Source organism: Formica exsecta, unplaced genomic scaffold (genome assembly GCF_003651465.1).
Source record: "Formica exsecta isolate Colony F162 unplaced genomic scaffold, ASM365146v1 scaffold35, whole genome shotgun sequence".
NCBI lineage: Eukaryota > Metazoa > Arthropoda > Insecta > Hymenoptera > Formicidae > Formica > Formica exsecta.
Genome location: NW_021850752.1, coordinates 46,401 through 66,006, shown reverse-complemented (window position 1 = coordinate 66,006; position 19,606 = coordinate 46,401). Strand labels below are relative to the sequence as shown.

Sequence of the window (19,606 nt, the reverse complement as noted above, 5' to 3'; positions counted from 1 at the left end):
AAAAAAAAAAAAAAAAAAAAAAAAAGGGAGAACGGAAAACGAAGCAATGCAAAGTTGATTGCGATCGATGTGTGTCATTTTATGTTACTAGTTTTAGTATCATTGTATGTATAATTATTAATCAATTATTAATTATTAGCGATTTTCCTTTTTTTTTGAATTATTTGTCAATTAAATAGCTGTTTTTTTTTTAGATTATAATTCTATTTGTGATATACATTTACAAGGTGCATTTCAGGATACTTGTTTTAATGATGAATTCTTTCGACTAAAATTAGCGCTAATTCGAGTGCAAATGTTCTCGCTTGCATGACTTTTCACGAGCGGATTTATCACGACTTGTTTACGAGTCTTAGCACCTTCTGTTTTTCTGTATGACTCTTGTTGAATACGATTTTCATAGAAAATATTTTCTTTTACATTTCGCATGAGCGGGTGTGCGTACATTTATAAAATAGCGTGTCGCGAGCTTATCGTTTCGCAACCTTGTGGCGAGTAACTTCGCATTTATTAATTTCAAGTATTGCGACTTGAAATTAGAATGCATTCTCTTGCAAGCAGAATTGCAATAAACGACATTGAATAAATCTCGCGTGAAAAAATATACACGTATATTTTTTCGAAGCGTTTAAATTAAATTTCTGCTCGCTGATATTTTCGATCAGTTTAAGTTTGCCCTTGTCCGTCAATTTTTAGTATTAAAATACTTTAAAAGATAAATTCAAACGTTCGACATCGATTTAAACTTCAACGTGAGTAAAAAAAAATCTTTGAATATTCGAATTTTTCTCGTTATTGCGAGAATTTATGGGCGAATTCTCGTGATTCCGTCCGGAGTAGCATCGAAAAAAATAACGAGTCACCCGATCCGATCGTGAGCGTGTCGGATCATAGGCGATTAGAATGATGATGTCACGGGCTCAAGGTCTGATTCGCTCTCGCGAGGTGTTTAACTATCGGATGACGCCAGACACGATGCTGCTGGGCGTCAATGCGTAAACAACAATAGCGCATATCTGCCTGTGAATTATGCAAACTGTCTCTTTGAGTAAATATTACTTATGCAATAGAGTTTTACGACTCTAGTGATTATAGTGAGAATCTAAACTTTTGATAACCTTGAAATTCAATAAGAGATACATGTGATACATAAAATAAAAAATATATCGATATATATAAAATTTATTAGAAAATACAAATATATTTGATATATTTTAAATAATTGCGAAAAATTTTAGGAGATGATTCTTTGTTGAAAATTAAGGGAGGTCTTCCATAAACGTATACTCCTATATCCCTTCCTGAGGAGTTACACTCCTCCAAAAGAGGAGAAAATTAGGTTTTTATTTTTTTAAATTTTGTATTTTTGTTCTATATTTTTTTCAAACATTTACTATAATTTTGTTTTGTTTGCTTTTTTTTATTCTAAAATTCAACTTCTTGTAATTCGAAACCTGTATTATTTAGCACCATGTTGTTCATGATAATGTATTTTATTTTTTTATTTGAAAACTATTGATTTTATGAAAAAAATAAAACAAATAAAAAAGTTTCTAAAGGAATCAAGCTTTCTAATGCATATTTTTAGATGATCACATTCTGGCACGTTAAAAAGTTCTAATAAAAAATTGAATAAGAGTTGCTAATTTCATCCCCTTATAACGAGACAGGAGGATTAAAAAAGTATTAATAAATATCCCTTTTACTAGTGAAAAATGTCTATCAAATTTCATTTTTTTAACTTGTCCAAAATTTGAGGAAAAAAATAAAAACCTAATTTTTAATCCTCCTCTTTTGGAGGAGTGTAACTCCTCAAGGAAGGATATAAGAGTATATGTTTATATGAAAGATCCTCGTTAATTTTCAACAAAAAATCATCTTCTAAAATTGTTCGCACTTATTTAGAATCATTCTGTACAAAGAGAGAAAAAAATCTACAAAGAAACCTTGTATTAGAAAGTAATAACAGAATGGAATTCTTCTGCAGATTTTAACGATTTAATTCGAATCATCTAGTCCTGGGAGAATTATAGATGCTAAAGAAATCAAGGATTTGGATTGCAAATCCTTAGATAAATGCCCGTACGAAGCCTCCACCGTGTTTACTTTATCGAGCCCTCTCCCGCGATGGCTCGTTGAGGATCATAACTCGGAAAGACAACTTCATCGAAGGATACACATTCCACTAGTGGAATGGTTCGTCGCGCGCACTTTCCTCGCACGTTAGAAGGAATCGTTATCGACGCGCAGGATCGATTCCACGGCCGGCGACCGCGGCCGGGAAAACCGGTTCCGAGACTGGTCCAGCTCGTCCCGTCTCGTATTTTCGGTCCCTCTCTCGACTACGATCCTCGTCGACTCGTTTTGGTCGATTACGCGCGACCAGGCCCATGGGACGTTGCGCAAGATCATGACTCCCTCACATTCCGACGAACGAGTTCTCGATTCGAGCGATCGTTATCCCTTTTTCGGAAGATCTATGGTACGTTCGAGAATGTTCTTTGCGACCTATATTGATCAGCGAAATTACGATACGCAGTATTTTATTCTACTTTTTTCTCGACACAAGTCCACTGCTGCTTGAATCCAAGGACGAGGATATATTTGAAATTAAAACGTACAATCGACACTTTTCCCGATAAAAATGGATTATACGTCGTTCAAATGTTCTCAATGCAAATCACATTATTCGCATTTGAACACTCGCGCAATAAAATCGAGCATTGAGTACTTGCATCGCGTACATTTGACGCACCTCGATATAAACTACAATATATCACGAGACCTAACATACACACGCACACACACACACACACACACACACACACACACACACACACACACACACACACACACACACTCACACACACACACACACACACACACACACACACACACACACACACACACACACACACACACACACACACACACACACACACACACACACACACATTCAATCTCACTCTCTCTTTTTGTGCGCCTATCAAAGCGATGAATTCGTGTCTTGGTATCGAGAAGCGGATGAAGGTTAACACGCTCGACGCAACCAAACATCCAGTAGCTTATTAGACGTGCGTGTGATTGCCGTAGCGGCCTATTTATCGAGCAGAATAAATACTTCGTTAATTCTATTCCCAGCTGAACGCGCAATTTTTATCGGCGAATGACTCATCACATCGCACTCGCGTCGGAATGTTATCGTTCGCGCGCTGCAAACGATGATCGTTCATGGGCATCTGCTCAAAATATTCAAATAGCAAAAAAACATCTTTCTCGTCAAAAAAATACGCGAGATCTGAAATTTATAGATATATTCTACAAGAAATAAAAAAGTTTCTAAAGGAATCAAGCTTTCTAACGCATATTTTTAGATGATCACATTCCGACCTGTTAAAAAGTTCTAATAAAAAGTTGAATAGGGGTTGCTAGTTTCATCCCCTTATAATGATATGGGAAGATTTAAAAAATATTAATAAGTATTCTTTTTACTAGTGAGAAATGTCCACCAAATTTTATTTTTTTAACTTGTCCAAAAATTTGAGAAAAAAATAAAAACCTAATTTTTATCTCCTCCTTTGGAGGAGTTTAACTCCTCAAGGAGGGATATAGGAGTATATGTTTATATGAAAGACCCTTCTTAATTTTCGACAAAGAATCATCTCTTATACTTATACTGCAATTCATTCGTGATATTTTTTCTTCTAAAATGCACTCTGACTCTGAATATCGGTACATTCTTCAAGTCTGATAGCGCCATCGTGAGGTATCGATATTACAACTCTTGCGTTTAACCCTTGAAGGAACAGCCAATTTCTCTCCTTCTCGGGATCGTTTTCCATATACATCGGCCCTCCTTGGCCTCCATCTCCTGAAACTGATGATATAGCTCCCCCGAGGATATGAATCGAATTTTCACGAGCGTGCGACGTACGGCGATAGATGGTTGAAGTTATACAGTGTGTCCTGAATCTATTAGCCGCAGGCAGATGACGTAAGATGACGTAATATAATTTGCTGACGTATTGATCTTAGGCATAATAATATTTTGGGAAAGATAGACTTGCTCTTCTTAACTTCACTTAATTCTTATCTTTGTATATCTGGATGAACCACTACCTTTATAGATCAAAGAGAACACTCGATAATATTCGGTGAAATGCTCTACATTCCCTAAACGATGTTCCCGGCGTTTAGGCGAAAGGTATACACCTACAGGGAGACGCTCGTTGTAATTGCATTGGGCCGCTCATGCAAGTTTCATAGAAGTGTCAAGGCGAACGAAAATGCATTACGAATGTATTGCCGTACAATGCATAATCTTTTCGCTGCGCATGTTACTATATCGCGCACAAATTTCTTATTGGTTCTCACATATGTTGCAAACACAATTTTTGTAAGTAGTTGTAATTGCAACATTAATTTACTGAAAAATATTTTAATAACTTAAATAAAAGTAATATAAACCACATCCTTTTATATATTTGGATTTTTCTATTTTTAATTTGAATTCGAAATTTAGTTTATGTATAAAAATGAGGATTTTTTAAACTTCTAATTCTGAATTTTTTGGTCTCTCTACGTATATTCAAAAAAATATTTTTGATATCTTTTCTTATATAATTTTCACATCTTAATTTGCTTCTTAGAACTTTGCAACGCGTGAATCGTTTGCGACAATGAAAGATGCCATCCGTTTTAGCTGTGCAGACAGACGGAGATAGAAGTGCACTTTGGAATATTACGCTTTCCTGGGAGAGCTCTTTCGTTCACCGATTGCTTATTGCGCGAATTACGCGAAGCGGGCCGTTTTGTATGAACAAAGCCACCACCTCCCATATACACTCCCGATATAGTTGGCAGTCTGTACGCGTGTTGGCGGAATGCCACTTGTGCGCAACACGTGTACGCGGGGATTTCCGCAAAAATGAAAACGGATGGTAGCGAATCCCGAGGGGAAACCATGGTGCTACTCGTAAATTACGTAGGATCGTTATCCCCGTTCGCATTTCCGTTGATACCGCTCGATTAATCACGTTGCGCCCACAATCGAATCGACTCCATGTCAAATAACGATACTTTTGATCGTTTACGTAAAAAAAGTATTGTTTGTATAATAATATATTTGGGTTATTGCATGCGAGATCAAGTTTTGACCCGGATTGTTGCGATTAAGCCAATGGCCGGGTTAACTTACGTGATTATTACGAATTAACCTTCTCGTTCGCGCTGCGGATACACAGTTAATTCCGAGAAACAGTAGGAATACTTAATAATTGAGGAATTTCGTCAATTGTCACGAAGTTTACTTTAAGTTGCAAGATTGATCAATATATCTATATAGTAATGCATTAATAAATTATAAAGGAAGATATCTCGCATACAAAAAGAGATCGACTAAATATACGCAAAATCAATATCTTGGAATTAAAATCACTCTGCAGCATGAAACGTAGAAGAATGAATGTTTTATATATCTCAACATGCGATATTTCCTTTATTTCCTTTATTTCTCTATTCATGTAGCAGAATGATGTTCCAGCTTTAATGTATTGCGAGAAAAAAAAAAGAGAGAGAGAGAAGAAAGTATAATGAAGCACAGCTAGACTTTACATTAAATTAAATTACGCGCTCCGTTGAACATGGCATCACGAATAATTAAAACCGCATTTTAAATGACCCTTTTGACATTTATGGATACCTCGAAAATGACAGAAAGCTAAAGTCGAGACGAATTTCCGACTCTGCGCAGCGAAACCATTTGTCGCCGTTTCGGTACATCTCGCGTATTATTATGTATTACATCTCCGACGACGTTGCATCGTAACGTGAATGACGTCATCGGAAAGTTATGTAAGCGGCAAACGAGCAATCAGACGACCGACTCGCGTTTCGTCGCCTGTCGACCAGACACACTGCCTCCGGGAATGTGACAGAATTGAAGCACGTCCGTGTCATGTATATAATCTAAATTTTGATAAGATTATTTTAATAAAAAAATAAACTTACTAAAAATATAAGATAATTTTAATTTATACGTATATAAAAATAAATTCCTCGGATTCGAAATATTTAAATTTCCGCCGGTTTTAATCATCGTCAAAACTCGACGAAAAATCATCGTAGACAAACAATTAAAAAAACATTTTGAAGCTTGAAGTTTCAACTTTAACGCGCTATCAATATAGTTCAAAAAATATTTTTTCTCATTTTTGAGAAATACAGGTCTGGTTTCAAAATCGTATGACTCGGGCAAAAAATGTAGGAAAATTTAAAAAAAGAAGAATTTAAAAAAAGAAGTATTTTGTAGGAAAAATATTGTTGTTTATGGAATTTGACTTCTAGAGAGAAATTTTTTATTGAGCGGCAGAATGTAAAAGATATGTATTTTAGACAAAATATTTTGTTTTTTTTTAAGCATAGAAAGGAAAGAAAGCAAAGAAAGGAAAGAACGATAAAAATATTTTAAAGAAACATCGATAGTTGAAACCATAAACTTCAAAATGCTTTTCGATATTATTTCTTAAAAGTGCATATTTAGTTTTAAAATCGTGTCACTCGGTAAAAAAAAAATCGTAGGCAAACTTAAAAAAAGCAATTAATAAATAATAAAGGTCAATTGGAGCCTAGACGCAGTAATTGGAGCGTAAACAAGTTATTTTTTGTTGAAACAGAAATATTACATTAATTCAACCATTTCGACCCATTTCGGGTCCTTTTCAATGAGATCGAGATAGATTTACAAGTAAATGGCAAACATTATAAGTAAATGGCGCTTCAAGAGACAGAGCAATACAATGAGTGAAACAGCGAACGCTAATATATTAATCTATATCCCAAAACGCATCCGATATAAATATGAATAGAGATTGATAATGCAAAAATTTTTGCAATTACTGCATCTAGGCTCCAATTGACTTTTATTATTTATTAATTGATTTTTATCACTTGAGCTCTTTCATTTTTGTTTAAGTATTTTATTTAAAAAAAAGCATTTTGAAGGCAGAATGTTATCGTCTATAGAATTTGACTTAAATTTCTCAAGAGAAATTTTTTTTACCGAGCTGCAGAGTGTAAAAGATATGAATACATGCTTATATTATTGCGATGATGAAATTTACTTTATTTATAGTTGTCTCGAAATTTTCAAATTAAGTATATCTGCATCAATTGGACCCCTTACTTTCGACAACAGTCATACCACGTTGTAAAGCACCTGTTCTCGTCCGATCACTGAAGTTAAGCAACGTTGGGCATGGTCAGTACTTAGATGGGTGACCGCTTGGGAACACCATGTACCGTTGTCACTATCTCTTCTTTTTTTGCTAATTTAAATCTTATCAACATCGGATTTCTTTTTAAATACATGCTTAAATTATTGTGATGATAAAATCTATTTTTTATTTATAGTTGTCTCGGAGTCAAATTAATATCTGCAACAATTGGAGATCTTATTATCGTCAACCATCATGCTACGTTGTAATGCCTCAACTACGCAACACACACAGTTAATTTTTCTGTTTTTAGATAGGAGAAAGAAAAGAAACAAGTGATTCATATACCTCAAATGAAAATGTAGTTCTTATTCACAATAAGCGCCTTATAGACTCGAAAGAAATTCATTATATGACAGAAGATAAAAATGAGACGTATAACATCGACAGGAATCACATGCCCGAGGGATGATTATCTCGGTACGGAAGCAGTACAAAATCTGAAAGAGATACCCATAGCAGTTATAAAAAGAGCTTAATTAAACTCATCACTTAATTTAGATATGACCCGAAATAAGAAAAAAAAATCTGATATTGTTACAGAATCAGTCAGAACAAAAACACACAATTGAATCTCTCACCGAAGAAGTCATCGCAAGAAAGAAAACGCCAAAATTCGAAATTTAAGAAACAAAACAATGTGTTCTTTTTTAAAGCACAGAAGATAAAAAAAAATTTTAAACTACCGTTAAAAAACAATAAAAGTAAAACTTCACACCTCAAAATGTTTTTTAAGTTTTTTGTCTACGATGATTTTTCGTCGAGATTCAGCGGTTTGAAAATACTCCAATTTTCAGCGTATGAAAAGTGTTCCCTACTTTTTTTTTAGTAGTTTATATTAATTCTTTGGAGCCACAGTCAGTGTGAGAAATTAGCTGCTTTGTATGTAGAGTCGCATATGTGCGTGCGCCGCGAGCATTTCCGAGGAAGGGTACTGCACGTTTCTGGGGATAGGACACGCGAGGAGGCGTGGCGACAAAGGCGGAAGTTAAATCGTTAAATTTCGCTCAACTCATTTTTTTCCGGGGAATTCGCGCAAGGGCGGCAAGGAAATGCCCTTTATTTTATCTTCCGAAACCTGCGTTTTCTCATATACAAAGACGAAATAGTTAAATAGTTGATAGTAGAGTAATTAAATAGTAGTTTTAAAAAGAAGAATGTAAAAAAACGACTTATTTGAAAACTACATTTTTCGGGAAAATAAATGTTGATTCTTCTAGCGTTGTTTATTAAGATTCTTACGATATATTAATTATTAAAATTATTATTCGTTTTGAGTATATATATGTACAGAGTAACTAGATAAAATAAAATAAAATGTATCTTTTATATTATTGATTGCAATGTAAAATTATAAGAGACGTTATTTATGTATATATTTTTGTACTAATAAGGATGCACTTCTTTTTTGATTTCAGCGAAGGCAGAGAAAAAGTACGCGTCTCGTTGTTAGGTCCACAACCGTCGCCGGCGACGCCCGGCGTCCTCTTACTGGAGCCGATAACGCATTTGACAGGACATCCGATAAACATGGCCAACAATCCCGCGGAACTTTTGACCACGCACACCGAGCACACTACGCCCGCCTACCACGCGCAGATCAGGTAAGATTTACTATCCTACTACGAAAACTCCTGCTCATATTACGATATATAAAAGGTTAATAAATCACCCATTATAAAATAAATCGTGTATGTATGTGTGTGTGAAACGTTATCAGAGATCAAGAAAAGAAAAAATGATTGATATCATCAGTCATCTCGTAAAGAAATATATCTTACATAATCTTGTTTTTAAATGAATTTTGAGAGATGTGAACACAAAATTTGTGAAATGTTAGACAGTAAATTTGACAGCCATCAAGGAGAGGGATCGAAAATCATTAAAAATGATTAAAAATGGAAAAAAGACAAACATATAATATCTTCCATATAATCTCGTTTAAAGAAATAAATTTTTCTGGATGTTTATCATCTTTCGATGCATTTTTTCCCTAAAAATAAAGTTGTTCACACAAAATTCCTAAAAAAGAAATGAAGAAAAAAGCGAGCACAAAAATCATCGAAGATGAGAGACACTGTCCCCGGAATAATTAATCTCCCGCGCACGATTCGCGCGACCCTTGACGATCTTAATGGGCCGGAAGTGACGTTCCTTTCTCTCTCTCTCTCTCTCTCTCTCTCGGCCCCCTTTGTGTCTTCGTCGCCTGGTACCACCGCGCTACCAAACAGTTTACGACGATTCTCCGCGGTTACAGGCCTGCCCGTAGTAACTATTATAGTATAACTATTACGCAAACTGTCCTATCTAGCGCTATCACTATTTCAACGTTACAAGCAGTCTCGCCCGCACACGTCGCACACGTCGTAAATTTTCCAAGAGAGTTCCTTCTTTTGTCAAAAAGATATAATATTAGCTGGCGAACAATGAGATGTAAATCTTCTAAAATATAGAATAGCTAACACGAAATATCAAGATTAGTTATGATATTGTCTTATCTTGTCTTGAAATTTGAAACATGATTTTTAATTAGTTATCAAGACTAAGATTGTCAAGATTATTGATTTCTAAAAAAAGCTAAAATATGTATATTTGTGTGTATATTTGTAAATCACATGAGAAAAAAATCACTATATTATACAAACTAAAAAAATTGTATTTAATAACTAAAAACATTTATATTAACAAATTTTGAAATGATTAATGTAATAAACAAAATAAACAATAAAAAAATTTCCACAATTATTTAGCTACACAAAACTGTGCGTTCCTTGACTGTGTACGTGTGAATCGCGTCTGCATTCTGGCATCATTAATGCAACTGTCTTTTCGTAAAAATAACGAATATATATATATATATATATATATAGTTTTGGGAAGTAAATGAATTACATAAATGATTACCTTAAATTATATTATACATTATAAAGATTTTTATGTTAAATATTGTTTTCAACAGTTATTCAATATTAGATAAAAATTATTAATAAAATCGAGGCAAGACAATACAAGATGAGATTTTTACTACCAAGATTTACTCAAAACCAAGACAAGATTTAAGTTTCCGAAAATGTTCAATACCAATACAATATTTTTACGAATATTGTCTTGTTTTTAATCTTGTGCAACCCTAATAAAGAATAACCCTAATGTAGAATGTAGTGTGTAATTATATTTCGTAACACTCGACTTGACGTTTAAACCTTCATCGTAGAACGATCAACTGTATATAAACATCATAGATAGGGTGATCTATGTAAAATTTTGCAAGCTATTTTGTTAGAATTACTTCGAGACAGAAATAATATTTATTCAAAAATTTCATGAATTCAACACACAGTTGGAAAATTTAGCTTAAATTTAACATATATCGCATGTCCCAAACAGTTCACACAAATTTTTGTGTTAATTTAACATAATATTGGAATGTTAAATGGTAATACTAATACTATGTAAATATTTCAACACAAAATGGACAAAATGTAATACATAGTAATTTGAAATAAATTATGTAAAATCAACATATTTTTAATGATAAAATTAACTTGGAGAAATGTTATTGACAGTCTGTAGTCACACTCATTTCTATTGCAGAATAAAGTCAACATTTTTTTCCTGTAAATTTTAACACATAAATCCTGTTACTAATAACATGGAATGTATCTATTGTGTAAAATGAAAAATATGTGCACATTGTCTTATTTTTACACTTTTTTCAGTTGTTTTAATAATTTAACATTTGAGTTCAATTAACACAACAGCATTTGTGTTAAATTAACACATGAATGTGTTAAATATTTAACACAAAAATTTTAACTGGCATATTTTTTAACAAGAAAACATAAATTTTCTAACTGTGAAGCATCAAGCACCAAAATGCTTCTGTCATTTTATTTCTTGTCTTTTTTAATGGAATGTCGGACTGAAGTTATACTTTAAAGAAGATACTTTTCAGCTTCTAAAGAACTCTAAAGCAACTCCGGTACAAGAACGATAAAGATTAGCACGTGCGGTGACAGTTGATGAAAGTGAGCGCAAATAGTTTGCGACTCGAGGAGGAAGAACCTATGATTTACCACACATATATACACGCGCATGCATACATTGATTCACACGAATAGAATATTCGCGTATCTCGCGGTGCCAGTCATAAATAGAATTCGAGCAACGCGCGAGTGTCTAATAGCAAAGTTGGTTGTAGTCTGTTTACTCTTAATTCCATATAAGACTTAGCACACAAAGTTAATATATATACACACTCCGCGATGAACAATTTACTTTAGATTCTTCTGAATGACTTTTGCGTGACGAAACTTTGATAATTCCTGTTAAAATGCAAAAATATTATTACTTGAGTTCTTTAGCTCTCTGTTTATCACGTGTATATATATATATATATATATATACAGGGTGCGGCATTTATAGTGACGCAGGCATATTTTTCGGAAACGAAGTGAGATATCAAAAAATGTTTCAGACAAAAGTTGCATGGTTTCGAGGGGGCCATATGATAAAAATATGGATTTGACCTTAAGTGGTCTTTTCAAGGTGAGGTCAATGTGGTCGATGTTTTCTTAAATGGAACTCCCCATTTTTTATTACATATTCTTGTAGCTTACCTCGAGAGCTTTCCAAAACACTATAATAAAGTATTTTTTCATTAAATACTTTTTGAGTTATTTTATATTTTAATCTGCTAATTGATTATGAATATGTAATAAAAAATGGGGAGTTCCATTAAGGAAAACATCGACCACATTGACCTCACCTTGAAAAGACCACTTAAGGTCAAATCCATATTTTTATCATGTGGCCCCCTCGAAACCATGCAACTTTTGTCTGAAACATTTTTTGATATCTCACTTCGTTTCTGAAAAATATGTCCGCGTCACTATAAATGCCGCACCCTGTATATGGTATTTCTATTCAATGTGAGGAATCTGAAGCAGCAGGCATTGCTTTGTGCGGAAAATTGCAAATTCACTTTCCGCGCAAAACAAGGTCTACCCCCTGTCACCTGATGCTTTAGATGCAAAACTAGGTTTATAATTATATCGTTTCATATGGGTTTGTGACTTTCCGCGCAAAGGAAGGTTGAACCTAAACCTATGTGTCTAGTTTTCTGGTAGTGGAGCCTCCCCGCAGAGGGGATGGAACATACTGCCTTCACGCATACATTTTTTAATACGAAGTGAAGTTCCATATGGCTTTAAAATTTTCCACGCGAAGCGAGATTTCACATGGGTTTACAACTTTCCACGCGAAAATTTAAAAAAAATTTTTGTTTTTCTTTTTATTTCCCGAAGTTGGAATCAAGCGCAATTTATTTCTCACGTTGAATAGAATTTATGTGTAAAATTACAGGTCAATCGGGTGGAGGGGTCATTTGGAAGTATATCCAAAAAGTCAATTTAGATAGATTTTATTTCAAAAACACGACAATATACATTTTATTCCAAGTCACTTATCACTTCAAATGACAAAATTGCACAGATGTTAGACGTTTCATGCATTGATCAATCTGTCTGTAAATTTTCAATCGCGATAAAGCGTCTTATCTTTCGCGATCCTAAATCCTCACGTTCGATCCTTACGCAATTTGTCCGCGGGCAAAATGGATACCGAAATAGAGGAAGAAGAGGAACCGCCGAGAGAACTGGTCGAGCCTTTCTCTCCTGTTCGAGAGCATCTCGATATTTCCGATTCTAATCTTTCAAGCTGTGCAACGCGCGATCGATTGGACGACTATACACGCATTGCCACTTAGTGAAACACGTTACGTAATTCGCGCATACATCGAGGTTTCTAATTGCTAATGCAAGCCATCGTGTGTCGCGGCGAAATCCGTTCGCGTGAAAATCATCGGCGTGTAAAAAAGTTCCCGGGCAATTTCGTTGCGCGTAAATTTGCAATATTAGCATCTCAAAAGTTAACCCACGTATGACTGACGCACAGTTGAAAAATTTGTGTTAAATTTAACACATATCACATGTTCCAAACGGTCCACACAAATTTTTTTGTTAATTTAACATAATATACAGGGTGGCCCCGAACGTTCCAGCCAGACTTTGAGATCTTATAGGAAATTTAATTCTGAACAAAAAATTTCCTATAAACATGGGTCGAAAAATGCTTCCTTAAGAAGTTATCGCTCAAAAACCTCTGATGCAAAGGAAGAGCGAAAGGTGAAAAGAAAATGACATAAAAAGAAAATGAAACTTAATAAATTTCTTGAAAAAACGATAAAAATAAAAAATAAAAATCTTTTCCTTTCATGAAAATAAAATTAATTTTTTTAAACTAAAATAGCACGTAATAGTAGAAAATGAATAAAGACGTGAAAAAACTAACTGTTCTCAAAATGTCCCCCCCTAGCTCCAATACATTTTTGGCATCGAGTAATGATCGATCTAGTCGCTTTACGGATTTCCTCCTGATTCAACTTTAATCGATCAAAAGTCGTATTTATTTGTTGGATCAGATATTCACGAGACTCGATTGGCGTTGAGTAAACTTCAGAGTAAAATAATCACGATTTCAGAGGTTTTTGAGCGATAACTTCTTAAGAAAGCATTTTTCGACCCACGTTTATAGGAAATTTTTTGTTCAGAATTAAACTTCCTATAAGATCTCAAAGTCTGGCTGGAACGTTCGGGGCCACCCTGTAGATATGTTAAATGGTGACACTAATATTATGTTAATATTGTAATACAAAAAAAAGAAATGCAAATCTCCAAGTAATTTGAAATTTTGAGTAAAATCAACATATTTTTAATGATAAAATTATAACTTGGAAAAATGTTATTGACGGTCTATAGTAACTCTCACTCTTATCGTAGAATAAAATTAACATTTTTTTCTGTAAATTTTAATAGATAAATCTTGTCACTAATAATACGGAACATATCTATTATGTAAAATTAAAAATAAGTGTATATTGTGTTATTTTTACACTTTTTTTCAGTTTTTTAATAATTTAACACGAGTTCTATTAACACAACAGCAATATATTAAATTAATACATGAATGTGTTAAATATTTAACACAATTTTAAAAGACATATTTTTTAACAAGAAAACACAAATTTTCAAACTGTATACGAACCTGTCAGATTTTATAAACTCAGATTTCTTTTTCATTTGTTGCATGGTAAAGAAGGATGGGAAATCTAAAGAGTTTCGCGCAAAATCAAAGAAACCTGACTGATGTGTACCCATACAGCACACAAAGATTGCATACATATTGTAGCAATCTTTCACCGCAATATTGCAACTTTGCAAATTCACTGCAAAATGTTGCTGCATCATTGCTGTGGAATTGCAGCAATGATAAAATGTCCGCTTTTAGGAATATTGCAACAAAATATTATAGCAACATTGCAATGTAATGAATTTGCAATGATGTATATATATTTATTTTTGGGTATACAAATGTGTAATTAATGACGATACATTGTAATTAAATGTCTTGATTTGTACTTATGTTAACGTTATAAATAACATAACATTGCACATAACATATTATTGCACTCAACATGTTCACGAAATAAAAATATATTTTTTTTTATATTAGAGAAATATATAAAAATGGTTCAGCTTTACGAGCTGCATTGCAATTTGCAACTGCAATGTTGCGCTGCAATATAATTGCAATGATCTGTGCTGTATGGGTAAAAACAATTTTTTTTTTAAATATAAAGAAAAGAAAAGTCGAAAAGATAATCGATTCCAAATTCGTCGAGGAATCCGTGGACATAGTATTTATTCGGCATTCTACACATTCAGGATACATACACCTACACTGTTGGAAAATTTCTTTTTTTTCTTGTGAAAAAATATGCCGATTAAAATTTTTGTGTTAAATATTTAAAACATTCATGTGTTAATTTACATATTGCTGTTGTATTAATTGAACTCGGATGTTAAATTGTTAAAACAATTGAAAAAAATAAAAATATAAAAATAACACATTGCGCACATATTTTTAATTTTGCACAATATATTTCGTATTATTAGTGACAGAATTTATCTGTTAAAATGTACACAGAAAAAAATGTTGATTTTATTCTACAATAGGAGTGAGAGTAACTACAGACCGTCAATAACATTTTTCCAAGATAATTTTATCATTAAAAATATGTTGATTTTACACAAAATTAATTTCAAATTACTATGAAGTTTGCATTCATTTTGAAATATTAACGTAATATTAGTGTCATCATTTAACATATCCATATTATATTAAATTAACGCAAGAATTTGTATGGACCGTCTGAAACCTACGATATATGTTAAATTTAAGCCAAATTTTGCAACAGTGTACCTAGCTAGCCGACGGTATTCTATTATAGTTCTCTCATATACATACATCCCAGTTTCCATTCATATGCACCCGCGCGCGCGCGTCGGATGCAGTCCGAGAGCTCGACTTATAGCCCTGCATCACCACCACTACCACTACTACCATCACCAATGCCAGCCTCGCCGAATCGCGGACACTAGCAGCGCTCGGCACCGACGCGACGCGACGCTGCGCTCCTAGTTCACGCGCGGGTTCACTAGACGAGAGGTGCGGTGAGGTGAGGTGAGGTGAGGCGCGGCGACGTGTCCGGAGGACGGGGAGAGATCGATATAGCGTGGGTGGATGTGCAGAGGTGCGGTGAGGCCGCCGCCGCCAGTCGTGCTGTCGGCTGCATCAGGGAATAATCGCGCGCGCTCCTTTTTTTCTATATCTCTCTCTCTCTCTCTCTCTCTCTATCTCGTCATTCCCCTCTCTCGTCGATCTGTTCGTTTCTCCTTCTCATCCTCTTCTCTCTCTATCTCTCTCACTGTCTCCTTTTTTCCCTCTCCTCTCCATCTCTTTTACGTCGTATTATCGAATGCAGCCGATCGGATGCAGCGGTAGTGTCGAGTCTCGGGATCGCTGCATCCCGAGATGACGCGGTGATAAGGAACGGTTGCACGGTGATAAGACTGGTGACACAGTGGCACAGTGAATGAACAGTGCGGTTTACGCTGCGGGATTTATCGATCGGATTTAATCGATCTGATTCGACGAGTGAGTCCGGAGATTAATCTACGCAAGATCATCTTGGAGATTCGTCGCACTGTGCGATCGTTTTAGAAATTTTCTCTCTCCCTCTCTCTCTCTCTCTTTCTCTCTTTTCCACGCACGTGCGTGCGCGAGGATGCCGTGCCACGCGCGATTTTTCTCGGGGTTGGAAAACCGCCGTAAATTGCTATTCCGCGACTGCAATTCTGCGACGTAAAAACGCGCGCTCTGGCACTCGCGAGCAACGAATGCGATGAATGCACGGTGCTCGCGAAACCACGGTTTTCCTATTGCATATATCATGTATTTTTCATTATGGAGATTTTTCCGAGCCGCTGCAAGGCTCTTATGAATATATTAAAAATTCATAATGCGTCGATTCTCTCTGCGGAGGAGAGACTTTGCGGATACGAACTGCCTTGAATCGAGAGAGATCTTCTAATTTTTCCGCTTCATATATTTAAATATTATATTTTTTTAGTAAAAATTTATATGTATAATTTATATGAATTTTTTATATGAATAATTTATATAATTGGCCCAATACATATCTCTTTTTTGTTTTTATAAAATTCTGTTATATTCTGCCTAATTTTACGCTCTTGTTCATAAAAAAAAAAGAAAAAGTTAGAATTAAAATAAAAAAGAAAGTAATAAAGAAAATAAAATAAAAAGACGAAATTTTTATAAATCCGTGTCTTATACTAGTCAAAAGAACGAAAAAAAATATGCGAAGAAAAAATTAGCGCGAATCAGGTTTCTTGAGAAGAAAGGAAAATAATAAACCGTCAGTTATTGACTTTTCCGCATGCCATCTTGCTTCCGGGTATATTTCCAGTGGTCTATACTACACGTTTATATACTATGCGTTTTCCTTTGTTTCTCAGTTACATCACACAAGTTTTATTTGTTTCTCCTCTATTGATAATAATCTCTAACTTCAATATTTGCATTGATATTCAATCGCCGTATTTATTAGCTGGACCTAGATCATATACGATGTTAAAAAATTAAGATTTATCAAAAAATTGTTGTTTTTTTTTTTTTTTAAGTGTGATGATTTGAAGATTAAACGATGCTTTTTGCGGACGTAAAATTTCACGTCGTGGAAATGACGCGACTTGCTAGGTGGAATTCGGGATGATCCGAATGTGCTCAAGTCGGAGCGGCGCGTGCCAAAGATAGCGAGCGGAGGAACGACGATTTTATCGAGAGCCGTGACCTGCCATGGAAAGGTTTAGGATCGTACGAGATGAACCCCGTTGATCGCCTAATTGCTTGATTGAGCGTAGAAGCGTGAAATGCCCTTTTACTAGTGAAACGATCGCCAAGCGTGACATCGTTGATCTTAAATTATTTATTAAGATCCAATGGCATATATAATCGTGAAGCATTTGATTTCGTTTATTCTATATATTTTATAATTTTATTTTATTTATTTTTGATATGTATTTTATATATTTTATTTTTTATATATTTTTTATATATATTTATTATATATATTTATATATATTTTAATAATCTTGCTTCTCTCTTTTTCTCTCTCTACATTTGTGAAAGAGAGACAGAAAAAAAATACAATAGATTTTTATAAAGTTTTATAAAGATTTATATAGTTACATTAATTAACATATTTATTTCTGATTTTCATCTTTTACTTTCAAAAGCATCAATTATTTTACGATTGAAGTTTGAAAAATTTATGGTTATAACCAGCCTTTACGATTATAACCAGAACGGATTTTAGGAACGGTAGGAGGATGTGACTTGTTACATTCGGGCAACTGTGTCGTTCGTAAAGTCTGGAAAAAGCATTTACGAGAGCGTAAAACCGCGAGTAAAACGATGCACCGAGATATATCTCGAGGAGAAGCGAGTAGGTTGGGACAATGGCGGCGATCACGACGTGAATTTTTCAGCGGATATTCTTCTCTCTCTTTCGTCGCATCTTCGAGAAAAATGCGCGTTACCACGAACAGGATAATAATAACTCATCCTCGTAGACGTATGCGCGCTTCGACCGGCTCTGGTTAATGCAAAATAGAAGAATCAGAATATAACTATTAATATCCTCGTAAACAGTTGAAGTTTTCTTCGACTTTGTGCAGAAATATAATATAATATTATATAAAATTATAATTTATATTATGAAATATAAAATTCTTACATTTAGCTTAACAAAACTACTTTAATGCGATTATTTTCGAACAATTATCTGCAATTATTCGATGATTCTTCAAGTTAACAGTTTTTCTCTGAGATTAATTTGCGCTTTAAAAGGCTTAATATTAAAGCTAAATCAGATCTAAAATAACTTCATGCATTACGGATTAAAATTTAATATTCCCGAGAATTTCAAAGTCGATCACGAATGGATTGACCCGGTGCGTCGAAGCGTTAATCTCGCGTTGAAACTTAGTGACGGGCCGGTCGAGCGATACTGTCGTGACATAATTTTTGCCCTCGCACTCTCACGACCTCCTCATTTGAATGACGCACGCCCTCTACCTCGTTGATCTCCATTAAACTCCTTCACGCGGGAAATTCGGTCGCACAGGTCCTCGTATTACCGTCAATTACCAATTACGCGTCGATAGACGCGAGTAACGTCGTTAAGTGGATTATACTAACTTCTATGACGACAGTTTGTTTAGTAGCGAATAAATATTTCATTTGCATTTAATTATCACATCAGAGAATTTTGCGGAAAATAATTTTTGGGCGTTAAATCTTTACATTAATTAACATATTTATTTCTGATTTTCATCTTTTACTTTCAAAAGCATCAATTATTTTACGATTGAAGTTTGAAAAATTTATGGTTATAACCAGCCTTTACGATTATAACCAGAACGGATTTTAGGAACGGTAGGAGGACGTGACTTGTTACATTCGGGCAACCGTGTCGTTCGTAAAGTCTGGAAAAAGCATTTACGAGAGCGTAAAACCGCGAGTAAAACGATGCACCGAGATATATCTCGAGGAGAAGCGAGTAGGTTGGGACAATGGCGGCGATCACGACGTGAATTTTTCAGCGGATATTCTTCTCTCTCTTTCGTCGCATCTTCGAGAAAAATGCGCGTTACCACGAACAGGATAATAATAACTCATCCTCGTAGACGTATGCGCGCTTCGACCGGCTCTGGTTAATGCAAAATAGAAGAATCAGAATATAACTATTAATATCCTCGTAAACAGTTGAAGTTTTCTTCGACTTTGTGCAGAAATATAATATAATATTATATAAAATTATAATTTATATTATGAAATATAAAATTCTT

General features: G+C 34.5%; 1 protein-coding gene and 1 non-coding gene across 3 annotated transcripts in view; both read left to right on the top strand.

Annotated features, from left to right (window-relative positions):
- LOC115238565 overlaps nt 1-19,606 on the top strand; it is a 101,149-nt gene that overhangs the window by 65,694 nt on the left and 15,849 nt on the right. For both annotated transcript variants that reach the window (XM_029812518.1, XM_029812519.1), the window contains exon 5: nt 8,693-8,878. In XM_029812518.1, coding sequence (XP_029668378.1) covers nt 8,693-8,878 — 186 coding nt within the window. The remainder of the gene's footprint in view (nt 1-8,692; nt 8,879-19,606) is intronic.
- Nucleotides 7,188-7,307, top strand: LOC115238573. The gene has a single exon (XR_003884514.1). It is a non-coding gene; the product is annotated as a 5S ribosomal RNA (ribosomal RNA).